Below are 26,103 nucleotides of genomic sequence, written 5' to 3'. Positions count from 1 at the left end.
TTACTGAAAAGAAAGACAAAACCCATCTCCCTTCACTTGACAGAACCAGCCAGATACAGATAGCACTCTCCACACTTGTAGGCATATTTGAAAGTACTTCAGTTACAACTTTATAATGAATCCACTCAGTCACCAATACACCCTTAAAAGTACACAGAACCATGTTAAGGAAACATAAAACCAGTGAATTGAACTGGGCCCATATAAAACAAGGAACTTAACAGATAAATGCTGTGTGTGTTCTGACTGCTCCAATGAGCAGAATATGACCACTATGAAAAAAAGAATATAATTTTCAAACAACTACAATATTCAGGATAATATTACACAGAATTTATTACATTGAATTGACTATACTGAATTCTTGCGAATAAATGCTAGATGAAAGAGGGCAATGGTTAGTGGAAAAATCATCTGAAGAAACAGGCAAAGCAAAATTCATTCATATCAGAAATGTGTCCAGTATTTTGAAGATTCAAAATACTACCTATATAATAATGAGGCCATGCGCTAAAGAGTAGAAAACACTCTGCATGGTTGAAAAATTCAATTGTACACGCCTTGTACCTATGTAGTCCTTCCCATCCTCTACCACCTGGTTAGAGAAGCATCATAGAGAAAACCGACCAAAGCGTAACACAGAGGAAAGAACTATGGACTGAGAGTCAGGAGGCCTTCAGCTTCTCATCAACTACTCTGGGTCTCAGAGTCTTCATCTGCCAAGTGGCTAGCCACTCAGGAGAGAAATAGGATTAATAAGTTGCTGGTGTATTTCAGTAAGGACATTAAAGCATAAGCTATCCACATATGATAAAATCCCTATGAGGCTAAAATTACTTATAAAATATAACTTAAGAAGAAAGGAATATTGTAGGCCAATTTTATTTTGAGCATAACGCAAAAATCCTAAGCACATATGCAGAACTTAATTTATAACAAAAGGAACACTGAAGAAAAATGTTTTTAATAAGTGGTACTAGGTCAAGTGGATATCCATATGGGGAAAAAATGTATCTGAACCTCTATCTCACACCAGTAGAAAAATATCCCATGTGTACAATAAACCTAAATATAAATAAAACTTCAAAACAATTACACAGAGAATGTCTTCACTACAGAGCAGGCAAAGATTTTTTAAACCAGACACAAAAATGTGTCTAATCATAAAGGAAATGACTGAGAACTACATTAAAATTAAGACATATGCACACCAAGAGACATCAAGAAACTAGAATGGCAAGTGACAGGGTAGGAGAATATATCTGAAACATATATATATAGCTAATAATGGGCTTATATCTGGAATGTGTTTTAAAAAGTCCTAGCAATCAATTTTTTAAAATGACAGACGATCGATGCTGGGCTGGCGTGGTTCAGTGATTGAGCATCAACCTAAGGGAGGTCAGGGTTTGACTCCCGGTCAGGACACATGCCAGGGTTGCAGGCTCGATCCCCAATAGGGGGCGTGCAGGAGGCAGTCGATCAATGATTCTCTCTCATCATTGATGTTTCTATCTCTCTCTCCCTTCTTCTCTGAAATCAATAAAATATATTAAAAAATAATAAAATAAAATGACAGACCACCTAATTTTTTAAAATGGGCAAGAGACCTGAAAATACACTTTAAGAGAACATACCCAAATAACTGATAAATTTGTTGCTCACAATAAATGATGCTCTTCTTTATTAGTAATCAGAAAAATGCAGATTACAACCATATGAGGATATATGAATCAGAAACCTAAATTAATAAGAGTAACAATGCCAAGTATCGGTGAAAATGTAGAATAATGGCAACTTGCAAACAGTGCTAGTGAGCATATAAATAGGTACAACCAACCTGGAAAACTGTCAATATAAACTAAAGGTAAATATACCCTACTAGAGGCCCGATGCACGAAATTCATGCAAGGGCCTTGGCCCCAGCCCTCGCCCGCAGCGCCTGCCCACTGCGGCTTTGTCCCGCCTGCTGCGGCTTTGTCCGGAAGGAAGGACGTCAGGTCGGAAGGACGTCAGGTCAGAAGGACGTCCAATCTAATTAGCATATTATGCTTTTATTATTATAGATGGCCCAGCAATTCCACTCAGATATATTCCAAGAGAACGAATACATTCATACACCGAAAGACAAGTACAAGAATGCTTTGAACAGAATCTACACTAACAAAAGAGTAACATGCAAACTGACCATACCTTCGCGATGCCCACCAGCCAATCAGGAGTATGCAAATTAACCCAACAAAGATGGCAGGTTAATTTGTGTACACAGGCGCTGAGCGGCCGGGGCCAGGGCGGGATGCTTGCATTGTCGCAGGCGTTCCACACTGCCCCATCCGCTCTGGGCCTCTGGGCAGCGTGGGAAGGCTGAAAGTTGGCTCCAGGCCGGAGCAAAAGGCAGCTCCAGCCAGAGCGAAGGCGGTGCTGGCAGCCAGAGGAAGGAAGGCCCATTCTTGCACGAATCTTTGTGCATGGGGCCTCTAGTTATTCATAAAGCTACAAATTAAAAAAACAACTCAAAAGTTTACCAACAGTATGGAATAATCAAGTATGGCCTACTCACACAATGGAAAACTATAAGGCAATGAAAATGAACAACTATAGCTGAACCCAACAATGAAAATGTATCTTAAAAACATAATATTAACTGCCTGGCCAGTGTGGCTTGGTGGTTGAGCGTTGGTTGACCTCTGAACAAGGAGGTCACAGTTCAATTCCAGGTCAGGTTAAATGCCCGGTTGTGGGCTCGATCCCCAGTGTGGGGCATGCAGAAGGCAGCCAATCAATGATTCTCTCTCTTCATTGATGTTTTTCTCTCTCTCCCTCTCCCTTCCTCTCTGAAATCAATTAAAAAATTTATTTAAAAAACCCACAAAACCATAATATTAACTGAAAGAAGCCAGATATAAAAGAGTGTATACTATATGATTCCATTTATATAAAATTCAAAAACGGGCAAAACTGAACTATGGTGATAGAAGTCAAATTGTAGTTACTCTTCAGGAGAGAAAAGGGAAAGGTTAAAATGGATTTGGGGAGGCTTCTGGAATGTTGTAATATTCTACTTCTTTACCTGCATGATGGATACATGGGTGAATTCACTTTGTGATAATTTACAGAGCTTCATACTAATGATTTATATATTTTTCTGTATGGGTGTGATATTTGAATAAAAAATTAAAATAAAAAATTATTTCAATAAAAAATTTTAATTACATAATTTATCATATGTAATATGTATATAACACATATATACAGGGTGGGGCAAAAGTAGGTTTACAGTGTGAGTACCCGAAACAGTTTATTCTCATATTATTTATTAATTACTAGCGTTCCTGTTGCAGGAAAAATCCTGCAATAGGATTTCCTGCTGCACTCTACCCCGCCTCCATTCCTCCCTTGTCGCCCGCCTCACCTTCTCCTCCAGCCCGCCTGCGTTTCCCTTCGCCCCCGGCCCCGCCTCCGCCCCGCCCTTGTCACCCGCCCCACCTTCTCGGCCAGCCCGCCTGCGTTTCCCTTCGCCCCCGGCCCTGACTTCGCTCCTCCCTTCACCTCCCCCCCCCCCCCCCCCCCGTTTGCTTGCTTCTTCGAAGCTTTACTCCCTTCTGCAGCTTTTGGCTTCTTTCGACGCTGTCTTGATATGCAAATTAGCCGCCATCTTTATTGGGATAATTTGCATACTCATCCTGATTGGTTGGTGGGCATGGCTTAGGTGTAGCGAAGGTGCGGTCAATTTGCATATTTGTCTATTATTAGATTAGATTGTATTCTTTTCCATATGAATGACTGTAAAACTACTTCTGCTCTACCCTGTATATACTCTCACACACACAAATATATGTGGTAACATTTCTTTCATCCATTTAAAATAATATAGGATATATTCAAGTGAAATTCTTGTTAGCCCTACAAGTAGAAAGCAAATTAGTGAATAAGTAAGCAAAATACTTATGTGTTGGACAACCTTATCACCAAAAAATAATTAGCACTTGAAAACTCTTACATAGTAAAAGATAGCCAGATATAATGATATTTATGATAACAGAACACACGACCACCTGTGAAGTAGTTTTGCTCCTCTTAATACCCGCTGCCAAAAATCTAATCAAGTCTTTAGATCCAACTACCAATTTACAGAATATAAAGACAGAAGAACATGTTAAACTGCACCAAAGGAAAAGAATTATCAATACCCAGAATATGGGAAACTTTATAGGATAAACTACCAGGCATATTCAAAAAATAAAATACAAGGCAAAACAAAACAAAACACAAATGCTGGGGCTACATGAAGATTTAAAAAGACATAAAACATATCAACTAACTATCGGACTTTATTTGGATAGTGATTCAAACAAACTGCCAAAAATACATAGATACCTATGACATTTGAAAAACAACTGGAAATTTGAACCTTGACTGCATATTTGATTTTACAGAATTGTTTATAAAGAAATTTAAGGTGTGAAGATAGTATTGTGGTTGTAACTGAAAAAAATATTTCTTCCCCTTAGAAATATATTAAACTAGAGGCCTGGTGCACGAGATTCGTGTACTGGGGGGCGGGGAGGGGTTTCCCTCAGCCCCAGATGAGCCCTCTCACAGTCTGGGACTCCTTGGGGGATGACCCCTGTGCGAGTGCACCTCAGCCGGAAGCCAGGCTCGCTGCTCCGTAGCACTGCCTGAACGGCACTCCCCCTGGGGGAGCACACGGACCACCAGGGGACAGCTCCTCCATTGAGTGTCTGCCCCCTGGTGGTCAGTGTATGTCATAGCAACCAGTCGTTCCACTGTTTGGTCAATTTGCATATTAGGGTTTTATTATCTAGTAGAGGCCCGGTGCATGAAATTTGTGCACTTGGGGGAGGGGCCCTCAGCCTGGCCTGTGCCCCCTTGCAGTCCGGGACCTCTCAGGGGATGTCCGCCTGCCGGCTTAGGACATCCTTAGCACTGCTGTGGAGGAGGGAGAGGCTCCTGCCACTGCCACTGCGCTCACCAGCCATGAGCCCAGCTCAGGGATTCTGGCTAAGTGGCGCACCCCTGTGGGAGTGCACTGACCACCAGGGAACAGCTCCTGCATTGAGCATCTGCCCCCTGGTGGTCAGTGTGCATCACAGTGACCAGTCATTCTGCCGTTCGGTCTATTTGCCTATTACCCTTTTATTACTATCTATAATAAATAAAAGTGTAATATGCTAATTAGACCGGACATCTTTCCTGATGACCTTCTGGACAAAGCTGTCGCGGCGGGGGCCAAGGCAGAGGAAGCCACAGCGGTGGCGGGGGGCCAAGCCCCTTGCACGAATTTCATGCATTGGGCCTCTAGTACAGGATAATTACAGAGGAAATGTTATGATGAATTGGATTTGCTTTAAAATAATACAGTATAAAAGTAAGTAGGTAAGGGTATAAAACTGGCCACAGTTGTTAACTGCTGAAACTGGGCAGAGGGTACATGAAGGTTCATTGTACTATTCTGTTTAATATGTTTGAAATTTTCCATAATAAAAAGTTAAGCCCTAGCTAGTTTGGCTCAGTGGATAGAGCATTGGCCTTCGTACTGAAGGGTCCTGGGTTCAATTCCGATCAGGGCACATGCCTGGATTGTGGGCTCAATCCCCAGTAGGGTGTGTGCAGGAGGCAGCCAATCAATAATTCTCTATCATCATTGATGTTTCTCTCTTTCTCTCCCTCTCGCTTCCTCTCTTGAAATCAATAAAAATATATTTTTTAAAAAAGTTTAAAAAAAATCCTCCAGGTTCCCCTTAAAATGGAGACTAAAATTTCATTACAAAAAGAAAATATAATTGGAATAATGTCTTAAATAAAAATATAAACTCTAAGAAGTAGTATAGTAAAAAGTATCTTTAAAAAAATAGTTCTGATACACTGGAAGCTCCTCAAGAGGAATGTTATTAACTTGATTGCTGCTATTCTACTCATTCAGGATCTTCTTTTTATTTCACTAGGTTTTAAGGGTAATGACTGATTCTTATATAGTTTTCTGTTAGCCAGTATCTTGTATAGTACCTTTCAACAGCAGGTACTCAAAAAATAATTAATGAATGGATTACTCTTTTTATTAAATCCTTACTCAAGCCATCTTCCAAATTATGACCATATTGCCTGGTATCAAAAGATAGTTACTTACACCCCTGGCTGGGCGGGATCAATGAGTTGGAACATTGTCCCATACACCAAAAGTTTGTGGGTTAGATTCCCAATCAGGGCACATACCTGTGTTGTGGGTTATATCCCCAGTTGGGGAGCATACAGGGCAGGGGGGAGGGGTTGTGGCAACCAGTCAATGTTTCTCTCTCTCTAAATAAGTAAATAACTTGTGCGTATAATGAAACGGTGTCCAAAAAGATTACAGGGTCTAAGAACTTTTTTTAAAAATATATTTTTATTGATTTCAGAGAGGAAGGGAGAGGGAGAGAGAGATAGAAACATTAATGATGAGAAAGAATCACTGATTGGCTGCCTTCTGCATGCCCCGTAGTGGGGATCGAGCCCACAACCCCGGGCATGTGACCTTGATCAGAATCGAACCTGGGACCCTTTGGTCTGCAGGCCGACCCTCTATCCACTGAGCCAAACCAGCTACAGCTAAGAACTTTTTAAGTGTGATAACTTATATATCCTCTTATATCTTTTGAATTTCAAAACATTTAAAAAAACTGAATCCATCTCAATGAACACATAAAATTAAAACTTTTAAAATCAATGGCAAAAATTTAATAAGACTTACCTAGCAGGGGGAATTCCTCTCTTAGAAAGGTCCACTCTTACTTTCTCTCCCACATGTCTATAAATCTCCACTATAGCCAATATTGCCGCATCTCTCACCTGCCAAAGAATTCAGAACTTTAAAAAAATATATGAGATACAATAAAATACTTCACATCAAGGTAACATTACACAAGAAGACAAACTTGAAGCTCCAAGTTGGTGTAATATCTCTAAACTCCTAAGAGATTCTGGCAGGTTATTAACAACAACAACAACAAAAAAACACAAAAAAAGTAAGAGGAATGCCAAGAAACCTCTAGAGAAACCTTGTAAAAGATTTTATAAAAATCTAAAAAACATGTCAATAAAAGTACTAAAGTGGCTTTTAAAAAGTCTTCTTTTTGTAATAAGATTGTATAAGCACTGCCAATAATGAATACAAATCATTATCACGGTTAATATATTTTCCGGCCTTTCAAGAATGTGGCCTGGTCCTAGCTAGTTTGGTTCAGTGGTTAGAGTGTTGGCCCGAAGACTGAAGGGTTGTGGGTTCCATTCCATTCAAGGGCATGTACCTCAGTTGCAGGCTCCATCCCCAGCCCCCTTTGGGCGCGTGCAGGGGGCAACCAATAGATATGTCTCTCTCACATTGATGTTTCTCTTCTCCCCCTCCCTCCCACTCTATCTAAAAATCAATGGAAAAAATATCCTTGGGTGAGGATTAACAACAAAAAAGAATATGGCCTGAGCGCAAACAAATATTTATACACCAATATTCTCAATATCATTATTCAAAGTAGCCAAAAAGTGGAAATAACCCATATATCCATGCATGAATGAATGGATATTAAAAAGTGGTATATACATGCAATGGAATAGTATTCAGTCTTAAAAAGGAAAGGAAATTCTGACACATGCTGCAACATGAATGAACCTTGAAGACATTATACTAAGTAAAATAAGCTAGATGCAAAAGTACAAATATTGTATGGTTCCACTTTTATGAAGTTACCTAGAGTAGTCAAATTCCTATGAAGAGAAAGTAAAATATAATTGTGAGGAACTGAGGAGTTGGAGGGAATGGGGAGTTACTGTTTAATGGGAAGACAGGTTCTATTTGGTAAAATGAAAAAGTTCTGGAGATGGATGGTGGTGATGGTTGCACAATGTGAGTGTACTTAATGCCAATAAACTGTATACTTTAAAATGGTTGAAACAGTAAATTTTATGTTGTGTATATTTTACCACAATTAAAAGGGGAAAAATGTGGCCTAAACACAGGAATTTGGAAGATAGCTAGCTCTAATTCCCCTGCAGAATTCACTGTCAGAGAGCAAATGAACTCTTTACAACCTCCAGAGAAGGTAGCTAGGGACTAAAAGCAGGGAAAACCTTATGCAGGGTATTTCCAAATGCACAAGCTGTGCCAAAAAAGGTTACAACTAAGATTCAACTCTACTAGAAGGAATGGGATCCAGAACACACCCCTGTATTATGCCTACAGTATATGAAGCTCAGGTAAAAAAATTTCTAACAGCCCTAACCGGTTGGGCTCAGTGGATAGAGCGTCGGCCTGCGGACTCAAGGGTCCCAGGTTCAATTCCAGTCAAGGGCATGTACCTTGGTTGTGGGCACATCCCTAGTGGGGGGTGTGCAGGAGGCAGCTGATTGATGTTTCTCCCTCATCAATGTTTCTAACTCTTTATTCCTCTCCCTTCCTCTCTGTAAAAAAATTAATAAAAAATATATATTTTAAAAATTTCTAACAAATGTTACATCACTGGCACAAATTCCCTTTGTTAAATATGGTTTTGACTGTTGCAAAAAAGTTGTTATGCCACTCAGAAATAAAGGGAGCTGACAACCTGTTCTCACAATTAATACATAGGACTACAAAAGGGAACCCAAGTTATTTGTTACTCAATTTTTCAAACTCAAGAGCTATACTGTAGCCCTGGCCAGTGTGGCTCAGTGGATTGAAGCATCATCCCAAGCACCGAAGGGTCAAGGATTCCATCCCTGGTCAGGGCACATACCCACGTAGCAGGTTCGATCCCCAGTCCAGGTGCGTACAAAACGCGAGTGATGAGTGATTTTCTCTCTCTCTCCCTCTCTCTTTTCTCTCTACAATCAATGAAAAACTTATCCTGGGGTAAAAATGTAAAAAAAAAGAATTATGGTTTAAAAGTCCCATCTATCCTTAATACTAGCTAAGAACTAACAAACTTAAGCAACTTAAGTGAATATAATATGTTCTTAAAAACTAGCTTTGGTGGATTTTAAAGAAAAAAATGAGGTGAAATCTTAATTTCACTAACTCCTTTCTAACCTTTTTCTTTTTTTTCTTTTTAAAATAGACTAAGGAGACATCTGTAATACTTTCAATAATAAAGCAAAATTAAAAAATAAAAATAAAATTAATTAAGAGCACTAGCAAAGAAGCCGTAGCCAAAAAATTAGTCAACACTTAAATGTAAATAAAATTTTACCTGACTGTTGGAATCTCCAAATAGGATACACAAATGTGGTACCAACTTGCTGAGGACTAGTGGTTGAGCTCCAAAACTAAATATAATTTGAAAAAATAAAGAGAATTTGGTTTTAATCAAACAGTAAACAAATTCCTTTGCTTTCTTCTTATCTGTATTAATAAGACAGATATAGTAGAGAGCATGGGCACACATTATTAAAACATGAAGGTATGAGACACAAGCAAAAACTAATTCTAAACGATGTCAACTATGCAAACTTGAGTAATCATGACTGACAATGAAAACTGTCAATACAAGATCCAACAGAGCAAAATGTTCAACCAATGGCACTCTTAAACTGGGCAAATTCTCAATGATTCAAGAAAATTTGAGATTTTGTTTTAAAATAGTGATTTTTTTAGACTCTGGATCTCAAATTTGCATTCCAATAAAATCTTTATTTATGTATTAATTTTTGGTGAGGTCATGGGTTGAAAGCAAATGACAGGAGAGCCAAAAAACACAAAAGTTGTGCAGACTGAATGCACTTACAAGCTCTAGATGGCAGAAAGGACCATAGAGGAATAAAAGAAAATAAATGAAGGTATAGTTAGAGGAAAGGAAGTAACATTACAGGAAAAGTTGAAAGCTACTATATATGACCTATCTTGTTGCACAGAACTTAAAAAAATAATCCAGTAATAGAACAAAACTACAGTTTACAATTTCTTCAGATTGGAGCTCTAAGACCTGTGGCAACTATGCTGTCAGAACTCTGCACACAGCTACCAGATTCACTGTCTAGTTACCTGGGAGTCTTGTTCAGTCTATGATTTTCAAAACCACCCACATTGTTCTAGAAAGCTCAGGTGAGGAAATGGCTACAATATCTGAAATATCACTGAGTTAAAACCAGTTCCAAACTAAGTCCAGAACAGAAGTAGAACCTAAGTTACATAAACATATTTGCTATATGACCATCTACTTTGGGTATCAACTATTAACATGCTAAAGAAAAACACTTCTTATAACTAACAAATTTAAATTAACAACCTGAAAGATAATATGTATACAAAAAATTAACAAAGGTATCGAATAAAATAAAAACTCTTGTACTTGAGATCAATTAATAACTACTTAAAATTTATTTCCATAGCTCTCCTCGAGCTCTGTGAAATGGATATTACTTTTTTAAGAAAAATGAAAATCACAGGCAGCTGTTTTCAGTAATCATAAAACTTACATGTTTAAGGTTTCAATAAGACACAGACACACGCCTTCTCGAGATCGAAAATTCTTGTGCTTAAAACCAGAAGCCAACTGTTCCCAAATGTGCTATTTGAAAGAAAAGTAAACATGTATAACAAAATATTAAATTACTCATGTTAAATATTAAATTAATCATGTCAAACTTACCAATCTTATTGGTAAATGAATTTTCCCCTAAGACTATTCACTTCTCTACAAGTTTTTCTAAGCCAAATTTTCACTGATGTTGCTCTCACCCAATTTTTAATATCTTAATTACATTTTTAGTTTTTATTTCATATATTTCAGTTTAGAATTAAATTAATCTCAGAAAAACTATGTCCAACATCCAAAACCATTAGAATTTCCAGGACAGAATTTGTTCTAAGCTTTAGAAATCTTCAACAACAATGCTACCATTATAAGTCCAATAGTCCAGTAAGCATTTAAAAGGTCCAATGTTGCCTAGCAACTACTACAGACTGTCACATGGAACAAGCTTTTTCAACATTTTAGAATTCAGGCTTTTCTCCTTTTAAGATCAGATCCAAATACAGAAACATATTTGAGCATGTCATTTTATTGTCAACCACTATAATTTATTTTAGAAAAAGCATAGATAAACCTATACAAATAATCCAAAACAATTACATGAGTTTGGTATAAAAAGGAACCCAACTTTATTTTTCCAGCTATAGTGGCCAATTGTCCCAATCAATTCTTTCTCCACATTTAGAAATATAATTTATTAAATTCAAGTGTGTACGCGCACACACACACACCTTTTCCTGGACTCTATTCTTTCTGAACTCTGTATTCAGTTCTACTAATATATTTCTCTCTAACTCTCCGTCAAACTTTCTAGAAGGTAACTTGGAAGTTTACAAAACAGAACAAAACAAAATAAACTTGACTCTGTAACACCACCTCTGGAACATTATTCTATATGTATACTTACAGTTATATCCAAAGATACATGTACAAGGATATTTCCTATAGTACTATTTGTGATAATAGCATGTCAAAAACAAGTTAAAATTTGAACCATTGAACAAGGATTGAAGGATACCCACCATACTATTAACAAGGACTTTGGTTAAATCTGGGGAAACAGTTTACTTTTACAAAGCAATACTCTTTGGCTTTTTTTATAAATCATGTAATATTATAATTTTTAAACTGTATTTTAAATGATAACACATATTATTATGTGTTGCAAATTCTGATCTTTTTCTACTTAACATGGGCTACTCTTTAAATGTTTGTATACATGTCAACTAATTTCTGCTCCTTTCAAAACAATTCCACGTAAGGGCAATTTTTTTTTACTGTATTCATAAAATACAGGTCACGGTCATGAACTATATATACCTTATACAATTAGTAACTACCTGTTAAAATAAAAAAAATTTCTTCCTGTCTTTGTAAGAGTTGCAGAAATTAACATAACATTCAGTATTTCTCAAAATAAGCTTTTGCACTGAACATTTTATAATAATGCAGGTAAGAAAAAACTGAAAATCCTAAAAAATAATATTATCAGTATACTGTCAAGTCACTAAAATCTCCGAGTTAGCTTTTTAAAAAAGCATTTGAGTAGGAAAAAAACAAAAAGTTAAATATAGATATTTAATCTTAAATTTCAACTTCTTTAAATCATTAGAAACAATTAATTGTTTAAAATTTCAGCTTTCATGTCCCCTGGGGACTGACTTGCTGTGGTTACCATCTATCCTTACTGATATTTCATCAATAGTTAGCAAAATAGGAATTTTAAATGCAGGCCTACCATAGGTGGTGCTACTTGGTCCATTAACTTCAAGAGCAGAATCTGAGCTTCATCACGAATTTTGTCTTTGGCATCTCCCAGTCTGTCTGTTAAAGCTACAATAACTAGAGAGAGAGGAAAAAGAATAAATAAGCTATATGTTATAAAATTACAAATAGCAATTGTTTTCATAAATTAAAAGTTATGAAGTAAGCAAATTGTTTTCACTTCTTTATTCAGGAGTCTAATAAAAAATAACTGAGAAGCAAGCTCAATAACATTTAAGGAGAAAAGAAATCACATTCTTTTTGGTAGGAAATGATTATAGAGTGAGAAGCCAACTATACCAAATGGAGTGATGCCATTCCAATATTTAAGCTTAATTAAGGAAATGCTTGTGTAAGAAAACAAGAAGTTCTCATTATAATTATAAGCCTAATAATAAGGCAACACAAATATCTGACAATTGGAACAATGTAAATCCTTCTCATCTTGCTTAGATGTATTGTTAACACTAGAGAAATTCATCAACATCTATAGAATTAGCTATTGTGGGACTCTGGTTCTGACAGCTTCTGAGAGGCAGTCCAGGACAATAATAAACCTTCACGTTAGATATATACTAAGAACTGAATTATCTCATTTAATTCCACTGCCTCAATGTGACCAGTCAGTACATTAAACCCCATCTGACCCTCTTTGCGTCTGAAAAATAAGTGGTATATGTAATGCCTAGAATTACTCTCAAGTCTAAATACTGTCTGTAACAACTAATAATAGGAGCTACTATAGGGCAGGGGTCACAAACATAAATACCTACAGCCAGAGAGGTATGGGAAATATAAAAAATGGACCAGGTCTAAGAACTACAGTATTCCAACCTTGCTGTATTATAACTGACATTCTCAGTTTTGAGGAGACAAGAGGAGATAGGAAGGACTTAGGAACTGAAAAGCTCATGATCCAGACAAAAGGGAAGCTACAACACAGCTTCAATCAATAATTAGTTACATGTGGGAATACAAGGTTGGGGTTGCCACATTGGTCGATCTTTCAAAACAAATCATAAATATGAATTTTTATGTAAAACTTCCTAATGTTAAACACTGATTCAATGTTTTAAGAAAATACATAAATAAAACATGTTTACAGAGCAAAGATTTAAAAACCTATCCTAGGATTTTAAGCAGGAGACTGACGTAGTAAAAAAAAAAAAATCTTTTCAGAAGCTATCCCACAGAGAATGAGTTGGAACCAGGCATTAATTTAAAAAGGAACAATAAATATAGGAAAATACACTAAGATGCTTCTGCAGAAAGGATAGCTAGACGATAAAAATAAAAGTGGAAACTGGCAGAATTTGGTGGCATACAAAATATGAAGAAAAAAGCTGACCAAAGATAACTCAAAAGTAAGTGTGATGATACATTATGAGACATTAACTTAATCCATAGGAGAGATTAACAAACATCTGAGGTTACCCTTAAATGTTTCTATATAATCAGAACCAAATCCATTCACCAAAGCACTCCAAAGGTACATGAAGGTCACTCAGGTTTAGAAAATAGGTCAGAGCCAACTCTAATCCTAACTACTACACAAAGAAGAGCATTGTACTGGTATAATGCTCTTCTTTGCAAACACACTGTAAGTAAGTGCTGTTCAAAGTATGGCTGGTAGCCCAGGACCAGTCTACAAATTGTCTGCAGTAAGAAAAATTAAGAGTGTTTATAAAATAAGGTTTTTAAAACAATCTGACCAAAGTAATTTTGTTTGTTAAATCTAATAACAAATTGGGCCTTGTATTTTTTCATTTCATTTTGCTATAACCTATTTTTATTGCATTTTAGAAAATATTGGTCTGCAACAAACAAGCAATGAAAGAACTAGTCCTTCACCATAGAAAGTTTGAAAAGTGGTGCTCTAAGTTATAAATTTTTAATATGTTACAAAAAGAGTAAAAATATAGTAAAAATTTTGAAAATATAAAGTAAAAACCTATTACACTATACTTAGTAAGTTTCTTGCTTTTGTTTATCTCAAAAGGAATATAATTATCTATTTGAATATGCTTAAAGTCTTTTATGTCTGGGTAAACTATAATGCTATTTAGCAGATCTCCGAGTTGTACAAAATTACATTTTTGCATTTACAGATAACTAATTCTGTTAAACAAAAAATATGGAAAAAAATCAGTATGTCAAAACCTACAATAATATTTATTTTATTATTTAAAATATATTTTTATTGATTTGAGAGAGGAAGGCAGAGGGAGAGAGAGAGAGCAACATCAACTATAAGAGGGAATCATTGATCAGCTAGCTACCTCATGCATCACCCACACTGGGGATCGAGCCCACAACCCAGGCATGTGCTCTGACTGGGAATTGAACTTTGACCTCCTGGTTCTTAGGTCGATGCTCAACCACTGAGCCACACCAGCTGGGCCTACAATGATTTTTAAATAAATAAAGTTAACTTACCCATTGCTACGTAGGACTTAAATCGTGTTGACAATCTGTCCACAAAGGCACTTAAAATTTCCAATCCCATTAATGATATCTACAGACAGAAAAAAATTTTTAATGAATACAAATTACCTATGCATACTTTAATACCAGTTTACAATTGTTGACATACAAAGACCTTCATATAATGTACAAGAGGCCTGGTGCACAAAATTCGTGCACTGGGCAGGGGGGGGGGGGGAGGTCCCTCAGCGCAGCCTGCACCCGCTCACAGTCCAGGAGCCCTCGGGGGATGTCCGACTGGCAGCTTAGGCCCCTCTCTGTGCGGGAAGCAAGCCTAAGGCATCAGTCGGACATCATTAGTGTTGCTGCGGAGGCAGGAGAGGCTCCCGCCACTGCCGCTGCACTCGCCAGCTGTGAGCCTGGCTTCTGGCTGAGTGGCATTCCCCCTGTGGGAGCGCACGGACCACCAGGGGGCAGCTCCTACATTGAGCGCCTGCCCCCTGGTGGTCAATGCGTGTCATAGCGAACGGTTGTTCTGCCGTTCAGTCGATTTGCATATTAGCCTTTTATCATATAGGATACTATCAAGGTGATGTCGACACTGGAAAGCATCATCCTTCAAAAGGCAAAGGAGCTGTGATTTTCAGATTCCAAAAAAAGACTTGAAATCCTAGCACATAACTTAGCCTAGCACTTGACAGTTATGATATAAATGCTATTTATTATTTTCTCCATTTTTTTAGAATCAACTTAGTGTTTATAGTTGCAGATAGACAATATAAAAAAAAGTGAAAATAGAGCTGACAAATATAGGATACTGAAGAGGTTTATAGAAGGACAGAAAAGGAAAAGGAGAAGGAAAATTCTCATCTCCCTAGGTTTAGGTACTCCTCCAATAATTTACCAGGTCTGTGACCTAAAGCAAAATACATCTTTTCTACAAAATGAGGAAAATAATAGTACTGCCTTTATAAGGCCACCTTAAAGATTAAAATGAGGTAATGCAAATAAACCACTCTGAGACAGTGCCTGATGCTAAGGGCTCTTTAAATGGTGGTTATTATATTTAATTGCACTTCAAAGGACATTTTATTGTCATAGTACCATTTTAAATTTTGGGGACTCCTGAAATCACAGGACTGTTCTTAGCACAAGTCAAATGCCAGTGTGTGTGTGTGTGTGTGTGTGTGTGTGTGTGTGTGTACACATACTTATTTCCATATTTTTAACCTCCAAGACTGACCTCTCCATTTCAATAAACAGCACCCTCTATTGGTGTCCAAGCAAAGCAATTATCCCTAATTCTCTCAACCCTCACACTCATTCCAATGGGAGGTCCTATCCTATCCCCAATCGTATTCCAAATCTTCTACTTCTCAGCATTGCCAATGTGACCAAACCAGCCTTAGCCACCATCATCTCCCTGCTTCTCCTGCTGTTCCTTTTCAGAGTTCAGTCTCCACAAAGGAGCCACCCCTCTACATAAAACTCTCCACTGATGTAGAATAAAATCTTATACGTCTCTTTCCACCTGCCTCCCCAACTTCATTCTCTTAACAACTCACTCATTTATAAGCTCTAGTCATGCTGGCCTTCTGTATGTTTAACAGATCTAGGGCCTCTGCATTTGCAGTTTTCTCTGCCTATATTTCACTCCTATATTCCTTTCATGTCATAGTCAAATTTCACCTAACTTCTTTGACTACACAAAATAGTCTCACCATACCCTCATTCCTTCACATCAGTTGATTTAGAAGCACTTGTTACCTGAAATTATCTAATTTGTATACTCATCCATCTTCTTTCTAATAGGTTCTCCATGACAGCAGGGATCTCACTCTCCAATCTCATTTGAGTCACCCTCATGAGGTCTTCAGTGACCAGCTGTTTAAAATTCAAACATCTGCATCCTGCCCAACACTCCCTATTCTCATCACTGCTTTTCTCCAAAGTAAATATCACTTTCTAACATACTGATTTTAGTTATCTATCTTGTTTATATTCTTCTCCCCCACTAAAATCTACATCCACAAAGGCAAGGATTTCTGTCATTTCCCCCCTATTGTATCAGAAGTGCCCAGAAGACTGAGTGCTGTACGTGGTAGGTCTTCAATAAATATCCAAATGAGGCTGAATGAATATTGTTAGTCTTGTTCACAGCTGAATCATCAGTATCTAGAATACCCAGCACATAGTATAGTCACTTCCAATTGACTGACGCGATGGCAGTTATTAAGACACTCAAATTCTGAGGTGCTATCAAATCCAAAGGAACATTTTATTTTGTTCAGCATAATTTAAAATTTAACTACAACTATGTATTTGTGTGTACGCTAAGAAATTCTGACACACTTTTTCCAAGAGAAATGTTTTATTGTATCGTGAGTAAAAAATGATGACCTAATTTGAAGCAACTAAGGTTATAAATAACAAACTAATTAGAATGTCCTCTCTCTAACAATGTCAGAAAAGCTTCTATACAGCATTCTGTAGAAAGGAGAGAACTAACGATTCTGGAAGGAGAGAGCAGAATTGGTGAATTAATGTCTTTGAGTAGGCAAGAGGGCATAGGATCTAATATGCATGTGGAGGGATTGGTATAAGAAAGATAGACAATTCGTGCAATTCGTGCATTGTAACTGAGAAGAAAGTAGGATATATGGGCACAGCTACAAGGAAGTGTATAGATAAGACTGTAGGAGACTGAGGCATCTCTTCTGATTGCTGCAATTGTCTCCAGCAACAGTATCTAGTGAGGAGCATGGAGAGAATGTGTAGTGAAGAGATGAGAACTTGGGTCAGGCGCCTGATGGATTCTAACTCTTAAACACTAGTTAAAGGAAAAACACAGCCCTTGAGTGAAGTAGTGCATAGAGACTTAAAGGAAAACTGAGATACTGTGGTATTAGAGAAGCCAAGAGTGTTTCAAGAGATGTGGCTGCTCAAATGCCATTCACTGACTGTACATCTGAAAAGTGAAATGACCCCCAGCCAGCAAGCACTAAAGAAAGAGAGTAAGCGTTACTAACTTAGCTAGGACAAGGGTCTCCAGGTCTGAGAAGTTCTAAATGTTATTACTAAGTGTTATTCTTGCTAAATGTTAAAATGTAGCAGAGCATTTTGCAGGTACAGCTGTAAACAAGATAAGTTTGACAGGAACCTAGCAGGGATACGTGCAGCCAACCACAAAGAAGAAACGAACATGTAAATGACCCAAGAAGTGTATTTAAGCAATGGCTAAGACTCCCTTCCAAGAGACAGAGCTTCGGACATGAACCCGGTCTCCTTTCCTGGGTACAAGTAAATGAAACTACCTTGTGACAATCACGTCTCCTCTTTGAATTGGGTTCCGAATGCCCTAGCATTACCCAAAAGCTGACTTTCTGTAACAGCCGAAGCCGCAACATAAAATCAACTGTCTTAGTGTTTACATGCCCTTCTTAAAGCATAAGTAAATTTGGCTTGTTTCTTCCAAAGAAATAAGAATAATCCCCAAGCAGTAGTGACATATAATTAAATATTAACTTTTTCCAAAGTTAAAAAAAAAAAAAAAGGAGATAGTATGTAATGGAGCACGAAGGTAGTAATTTTCAAACTGTTTATTATCCCGTAAAAGTCAATCCTTTCCAAAACTCATACAAATTTCACTATTAAATCTTCATAATAACCGCAGTATGCCTTTCTTCTCTATGAGGACAGGGTTCACAGTACAGCCTATTCACTGCATTATAACATATATTACCAAGGATACTTCATTCACTTCATCCATAGGAGGTCTGGGCCAGTATTTTAAAGCAACACTGCCACCAGAAGACTAGAAAGAAAAGCAACTGCTAAAAAACTACAACACAAGCTAATTACAGCATTTTTTTACCGGGTCTCCCAAAGTAGCTACATTACAACCTGCCTACTACTACCGGCTCATCAGAAACACATCTTTCTTGTACCTCATTCTCTTACGTATTTATTTATTTTCTGCATCAGCTGACCTGCTAGGGCACGGTTTCATCTCCGAGGTCAGGCCTCAACTGCGTGAAACCGAAATGACAGAGCGCATTCAATTCCTTTCTGTCGACAATAAATAAAAAAGCAAATGCGTACTGCCCTGGAGTTAGCGTCTTGTGATTAAGATTTAACGGCACCCGATTAAGCTTCTAAAAGATGCTTTAGAGATGAAGAACACAACCTTCCAGACACAACATTTATAAAAGAAAAAGGAAACAGGAGATTAAGGATAAAAAATCACTTATTAAAGAGGGATTAACTTGACATCTCTTTGTAATACCTGGATTCTAACGTCTTAGGTCTCGGTCTAGGTAGTGTTTGCTTAGGGACATACAAATGTAAAAAAAAAAAAAAAAAAGTCTTCGAGCCCTTGAAGTGCGTTATCACCGATTTTTAAAAAATTAATGATTAAACACTGTGTCCTAATGCCAATCACGCAGCACCGTGTCGGGGAATCGCTGGATTTGTCATTGTTCACAATTGTGGAAAAACTTGGTCGTGATGGGACGTCGGTCCCCTGCTCCGATCCGGAGAGGCAGGCTCGCCCGAGGACCCGCGGGTCCCCGGGTTTCCCCTTTCCGGGGTGGTTCCGCGGAACCCGGCGCCCCCAAAGGGGGCTCGCCGGGCCGGACCCGCACGTCCGGAATTAAAGGGCTGGCCGGGGAGGGCGTGCCCAGCCCGGCCGCGCCGCCGCCGCCGCCGCCGCCGCCGCTTACCCGGTAGTTGCTCGAGCCCACCCAGCCGGTGAGGGCGTCGATCGTCTTGCCCAGGCTCCCCACGTCCTCCTCCAGGTCCGGGATGGCTCCGGGGACGCCGAGGTACAGCAGCAGCTCCTGGCCGACCTGCTGGCGGCCGCCGACGTCCTTCTGCTGCACCTGGGCGCTGAAGTACTCCATGCTGCGGGGCTCCATGGCCGCGGCCGCCCGCCCGCCCGCCTGCCCGCCCGCCCGCCAGGGGCCGACTTTCGCCGGGGGCCGCCCAGCCGCCAGTGCGGGTCCCCGCGGGAACGGGCGGGGCGCGCCGGGTCGGGCCGAGGGGCGGCTCGCGGGGCGCGGCGGGCGGCGGGAGCGGCGCCAGGCGCCCAGCGGCCCCCAAACTAGTCAAACTCGGCGCCCCCCGACACCCAGCCCGCTTCAGAGGCCGCGGCCGCCGGCGACGTCAGCACGCGCGTGACGTCAGCACGACGTCGGCGAGCTTCCGCGGGTCTAGACTAGAGCTCGGCGGCGGCGGCGGCGGCGGCAGTGGCTGCTGGAACCGCTGGGCGAATGGGGGAGCCCGGGCTGAGGGCATCGGGGTGGCACTCGCTCGGCAATCCCTGGAGCCCGGCTGTCCTCCGTCCCCCGCTATCACAGCGCCCTGCCCTCGCCCGGCAAAATACAGAAAGTTTCCCTGTTTTCCTCGCCTTAAAGTCAGTATTTGGGAAAGTAGCTGGCATTTGGAAGCCCTCTTCCCCAGCCCCGCTCCAGTTTGTTGCTGTTTTTTACCTTGTAGAATACACTCCTTCTTTAAAGAAACATCCTGACCCCTGTTTCCAGCCACCACCGCTACTGATTGAGTGACTGTGCCTTTTTTAATTTTTAACTGCGTTTTCGTTTCCATAGAGTAAAATGCGCAGATTTTAAGTGTACAGTCCATGAGCTTTGGCAAATGTATTCACCAATGTAACCCCCTTCCCCCCCGCCCCCCACCCCGCCCCCCAACAATGATGTAGCAAATTTCCATCACTCGGGGAACTTCCCAGTCAATACGCACTGCCTCCCTAGGCAATTCTAATCTGATTTCACTTTAGCGTAGTTTTTTCTGTTCTTTCACATCACATAACTTCATCGAGTCTGTAATCTTTTTTTTTTTTCTTCAAATTCATCTTTACTGTCGAATATTACAGAAGTGCCCTTCTTCTCCCCCTTCCTCCTCCCACTGACCCCCGCCACCCTGCACCCGCAGGTCCCAGGCCTTCACCACACTGTCTGTGTCCGCGCGATATGCATATATGCATGTAAATTCCCCTTCCCCGGTTCATCTCTCCCCACCCCCGCCTCCCCTCCGAGATTTGTCAGTCTGTTTCAAGCTTCCGTACTCTTTTTGAGTCGGGTTCCTTTCTCAGCGTAATTTTTTGGGATACATCCCATGCTGTTGTACTGTTAGGAGTTCCTTTTGATTGCTCAGTATTATCCATTGTATGGAAGCATCACAATTGCTGACTCATTCACCAGTTGACAGACATTTGCATTGTTTTCAGTTTTGTGTAATTATATATAAAGCTGCTATAATCATTTATGTTCAAGTCATTGTGTGGACAATTGTGTTCATTTCTATTGGGTAAAATACCATGGACTCTGGGGGGGATAAAAAATAATAATAATTTTTCTCCCACCTTCTAAATTCTAGCTGGGCTAATCAAATTAACACATGAAAACCAATGTCAATACATGTGCTGGGGGGAATTCACCTAAGTATAAACATTCCAAATAGTGAAGTAAATTAGGTATATATGTTATCTTGGATAAAGGAGAGGGGGAATCTTAAGATTCCAAAAACCAGAATGGGCCATTTGCAGATAAGGAAGAACAGAACAAGGCAGGCAATTTTTTGCTAGGCAACCTAGAAACAGTGAGACAGAGGGGGATCCAGTAAACAGGCCCCTGCTTGACATCTTCCCGCCTGCCATACTCAATTCAGATTAAGCTGAGATTAAGATTTCTTTCCTGGAGCAAGTTTTTCTTCTGAATCTCTTATTCAGGAAAGGGGAGAAGAGTCAAAGATTCTGAGTCTTTTCTTTGTAACCAGCTTTAAAAAGGCAAAACTTAGGTTCCTTTCAACTGGAATTATTAGTTCTTATAAGTGTACTGGAGGCCCAGTGCACAACTGGGGGTCCCTCAGCCCAGCATGTGCCCTCTCACAGTCCTGGACCCCTTGGGGGATGTCCTGCCGGCTTAGGCCCCATCCCCTGGGGGATCGTGCCTAAGCCAGCAGTCAGACATCCCTCTCGCAGTCTGGGGCTCTCACAGTCTGGAACCCCTCACTCCTTACTGCCTGCCTGCAGTGGAGGCAGGAGAGGCTCCCACCACTGCTGCTGCACTTGCCAGCCGTGAGCCCGGCTTCTGGCTGAGCAGTGCTCCCCCTGTGGGAGCACACTGACCACCAGGAGGCAGTTCCTGCATTGAGCGTCTGCCCCCTGGTGGTCAGTTCATGTCATGGCGACCGGTTGTTCTTCCCTTTGGTCGATTTGCATATTAGGGTTTTATTATATAGGAAGGATGAGAAACTATTAAACTCCTTTTCCAAAGTGGCTGCACCATATGACACCCCACCAGCAATGCTTGAGAGTTCCAGTTGCTCCATGTCCTCCACAATATTAGTAAGTTAGGAGTTATTAGTTTTAGCTGTTTTAATGGGTCTAAAGTGGTCTCTACTATATCCTAAATGCACACTATATTTACCTTCCTGACAACTATTTCCAACTACAACTTAATAATGATCTGTACAATGTCGTCTCCTCTACTATGCAGAAAGCTCCAAGATCATTTGTTTTCTCTCAGATGGTGCTCGGCCAGTATTGGGCACTCAATCAATTTAAGTTGAACAAGTGAATGAAAATTGACATTTGAAATGTTCACAATAACAAAATGATAACAATAATAAGACACTCCAAAGAAACCTGACTCTTTTCTGTTTATTGTTTTTTTTTCTTTCTATATTTCTGTGTTTCACACTGTATTGTGTTGTAAAATTTCTTCCATATTTAATTGACTGTTAATTTCCCTAAAACTGGACCTCAAGCAAGTAAACTCTGCTTACTATTCCTTAGGTATCTAAAGGTTCCATTCGTCAAGGGTTGCAGAAGAATATAAAAAGGGGTTCCAGCCCAACTGGCATGGCTCAGTGGTTAAGTGGCTACCTGTGAACCAAAAGGTCCGGTTGGATTCCCAGTCAGGGCACAAGCCCAGGTTGCAGGCTCAGTCCCCAGTGGGGCAGAGGGTGTGCAGGAGGCAGCCGACCTATGAGTCTCTCTCATCATTGATGTTTCTATCTCTTTCTCCCTTTCCTTCCTCTCTGAAATCAATAAAAATATATTTAAAAAAATAAAGAGGGTCTGTTCACAAGAAGTTTGCATTTTAATTGCCAGTGATCAGATGCAATATGTAGCATAGAAAAAATAAAATGTAGGAGCCCTGGATTCTAGGTTCAGCCCTACCTGTCCCTGACACCAAAAGTGATGGTTGCTCTTAGCCCTGTGTTGTCTCCATTCACCTTTCTGAAACTTATGTAACTCAATAATCACACTAGATGCTCTTTAAATTATAACTAGTCTTCCAGTTATAAGAAAATATTCTGGCATTTGAATAACTTTGGAAATACCTATGAAATGCTTAGTAAATACTGGTTACTATTACCTGTGTATACCCTCTGTATGTTTCATTAACTCATCAACAAATTATTCTGAGCACTTATGAATTAGACTCTGTGCCACGTTCTATAGATACAAATTTTATTTTTATTTTTTTTAAATATATTTTATTGATTTTTCACAGAGAGGAAGGGAGAGGGATAGAGAGCCAGAAACATCGATGAGAGAGAAACATCGACCAGCTGCCTCCTGCACACCCCCCACCGGGGATGTGCCCGCAACCACGGTACATGCCCTTGACTGGAATCGAACCTGGGACCCTCCAGTCCGCAGGCCGACGCTCTATCCACTGAGCCAAACCAGTTTCGGCTATTTTTATTTAAAAAAAAAATTTTTTTATTATTGATTTCAGAGAGGAAGGGAGAGGGAGAGATAGATAGAAACATCATTGATGAGAGAGAATCATTGGTTGGCTGCCTCCTGCACTGGGGATTGAGCCAGCAACCTGGGCATATGCCCTGACCAGGAATCGAACCATAACCTCCTGGTTCATAGGTCGATGCTCAACCACTGAGCCACACTGGCTGGGACAAGTTTGTTTAGATAAACTCAAAACAAACTCAAACAGAAACAAGAAAATCAACATTTCCAGGATGCTATGATTGGGTAAGCAGAGGGTTTTGGAAGTCTAGATGAGAGGCTCCTTATCTAGATGGCACTGAGAATGGGGATTGGAGAGTTGTAAATCAGAGTTGAGTTTTAAGGCTGTGTAGGAATTAGCTAATTAAAGAAGTGGTTTCCTGGAGAATAGCATGTTTATTTACAAGATGTAGTCTTGACTATTTTAACATTTATTATTATGATTATATACCTAGTAAAAAAATCTACATATTTCTCCATATCACTATTGTCTGTTCTAGGTTAAACAGACCAGAAAGTTCTCAAAGTTTCTAATTCACAGCACTCTTATTACCTCATTTTTCCCCCCACATATTTCTAGGTGGAGGCTCAACCACTGAGCCACGCCGGCCGGGCCCCCCCACATATTTCTAGACCAAACAAACAAAAAACCATTCACTGGATAGAAAGATCCAAACACTTAGTGAGTATTCATGTCCTAACATCTTATTAGGTATCTGAAAAAAATAATACACATAAATTAGAAAAAATACATTTTTGTTTCATTCTTAAATAACCATACTTACATATGAATAAGATGTCTGTGCCTGCTGGTCACTGCGTAACTCCTCAAACCTTGGAATTAGACTGGATACTGCCATCTTCATCCTGCTGTATGTTGATTTTCATGCAGCACTTGCTTTTATCACAACAACCTCAGAAAACACAGTCTCGCGAAGATAAGATATCAGTGAAAGAAATGTATTACAATTTAATGTTGAAACTGTGAACTCCTTCGAGCCAGTAGTTCACTCCATGTCTAACAGATGCCACTGTTTCCCTTGAAGATTTAAAATGTCCAGCTCTTGCTGAGTTTGCTGCAGCACTCCGGGGTGCCTGACTACACAGTTTAGGAAACTTGGCGGGCAGATGCCTGATGATGCCCAAATTATCAGAGGCAACGAATAGGAAATACAAACAGTAGTTCGTGTAGGAAGCAGGCATGGGCCCAGTGAGAACTGGGCTTCACAAAGCTGTTGCCTAAAGAGCTCACCATAACCTATGCTAGATCTTTCAGTCCTCCAGGCAACCCTGTATGGGAGGTATTATATCCCCATTTTAGAGACAGCTGAGGCTCAGAGGTTAAGTCTCTGGTCTTGCTCATGATTTCAGATCCATGACTTAGGCCCAGGATGCCTTCTGTGGTCTCTCAAATAATCTTTCTTTTAAATATATTTTTTATTGGTTTTAGAGAGGAAGGGAGAGGGAGAGAGAGAGAGAAACATCAATGATGAGAGAGAATCATCGATTGGCTGCCTTCTCCACTCTCCCCAATGGGGACCGAGCTATAACCCCTGCATGTGCCCTAACCAGGAATTGAACCGTGACCTCCTGGTTCATAGGTCGATGCTCAACCACTGAGCCCGTGTTGGGGATCGAGCCCACAGCCTTCCAAATAATCTTAAAAGAAATAAAATGAAAACAGAAGTTGAGAATTAGCTACCCAAATAATAATACTCCTTGTATGCACACAGCCCTTCTTTAAAAGATCTAAATAAAATATTATTTTCACTTAAAACCTTCCTTTTTCTGAATTCCTCTTAAAAAGAATAAGGAGATGAAGAAAGTGGGTAGGAACATTAGGGAACAAAATAGTGTAGGGAACATCTACATTCTTTCATGATCGGTCACTAAAATATATCTGGGAGCACAAGTCTATTTTTAACTGGCAACAAGACTGAAATAGGTCATTTAAATACAAGAGACTGACTTCCTGACCTATTTGTTCATTATTTGTGATAACAGTGGAAACTTTGAGTGGACTTTGTTCTGATGTGGGACTTTATTTTCCACATGAAGTCTAAGAGACAAGTCACCACACTGCTAGTTGGAAACTGTACTTCAAATACCTGTCAAGAATGGCACTGGGTTAGGTACTAGAGTGGGGGCATTGGATGGCCTACCAAAGATGGATCACAAAAATCCCTTCTCAAAGCTGAAGAGGGATGTGTACATGAATGTTCAGACCACCTTCATTCTTATTAGCTCAAGTAGGAAAATTTGGTGCTTTGTTACTATCAAGGTGATATTTTCCTGTCAAACATGTCAAAGATGAGTTCCATTGAGGTAAGAAAGGCCATGAAAATATCACTGGGAGCCACTCCATTTATGTGAAATTTCTTGCCCAGGCTGCAAGGATCCACCAACCTGATATTTTCAAAAATAAAGTTTCCACCTTACGATAGACTGTTTTAAATAATGTTTAAGATAAAAAAAATTATCCATTAACTCCCATAAAATCAATTCTTACCCAGTTGCCTGTGACGGGGTGTTTTGTCCCAAATGGCACTTTATTTGCATTCTAGCAGTCTTGTTATGTGCAATGAAAATATTAGCAGTACTTTGTCACTGTCATTTGAGAGTTTAGCTTTAAAATGTCAATTA

General features: G+C 39.7%; 1 protein-coding gene across 6 annotated transcripts in view; it reads right to left on the bottom strand.

Annotated features, from left to right (window-relative positions):
• The window catches only part of CLASP2 (cytoplasmic linker associated protein 2), a 142,569-nt gene extending 122,642 nt beyond the window's left edge, over positions 1-19,927 (bottom strand). For all 6 annotated transcript variants that reach the window (XM_054708094.1, XM_054708091.1, XM_054708090.1 and 3 more), the window contains exons 1-6: positions 19,409-19,927; positions 14,700-14,778; positions 12,238-12,341; positions 10,444-10,535; positions 9,219-9,294; positions 6,749-6,846 (exon numbers count right to left, since the gene is read on the bottom strand). In XM_054708094.1, the coding sequence (XP_054564069.1) occupies positions 6,749-6,846; positions 9,219-9,294; positions 10,444-10,535; positions 12,238-12,341; positions 14,700-14,778; positions 19,409-19,603 (644 nt within the window). In that variant the 5' untranslated portion in view covers positions 19,604-19,927. The remainder of the gene's footprint in view (positions 1-6,748; positions 6,847-9,218; positions 9,295-10,443; positions 10,536-12,237; positions 12,342-14,699; positions 14,779-19,408) is intronic.
• Between the last annotated feature and the right edge of the window lie 6,176 nt (positions 19,928-26,103).

Source organism: Eptesicus fuscus, chromosome 18 (genome assembly GCF_027574615.1).
Source record: "Eptesicus fuscus isolate TK198812 chromosome 18, DD_ASM_mEF_20220401, whole genome shotgun sequence".
Lineage (NCBI taxonomy): Eukaryota > Metazoa > Chordata > Mammalia > Chiroptera > Vespertilionidae > Eptesicus > Eptesicus fuscus.
This window is presented reverse-complemented; position numbering and strand designations above follow the sequence as displayed.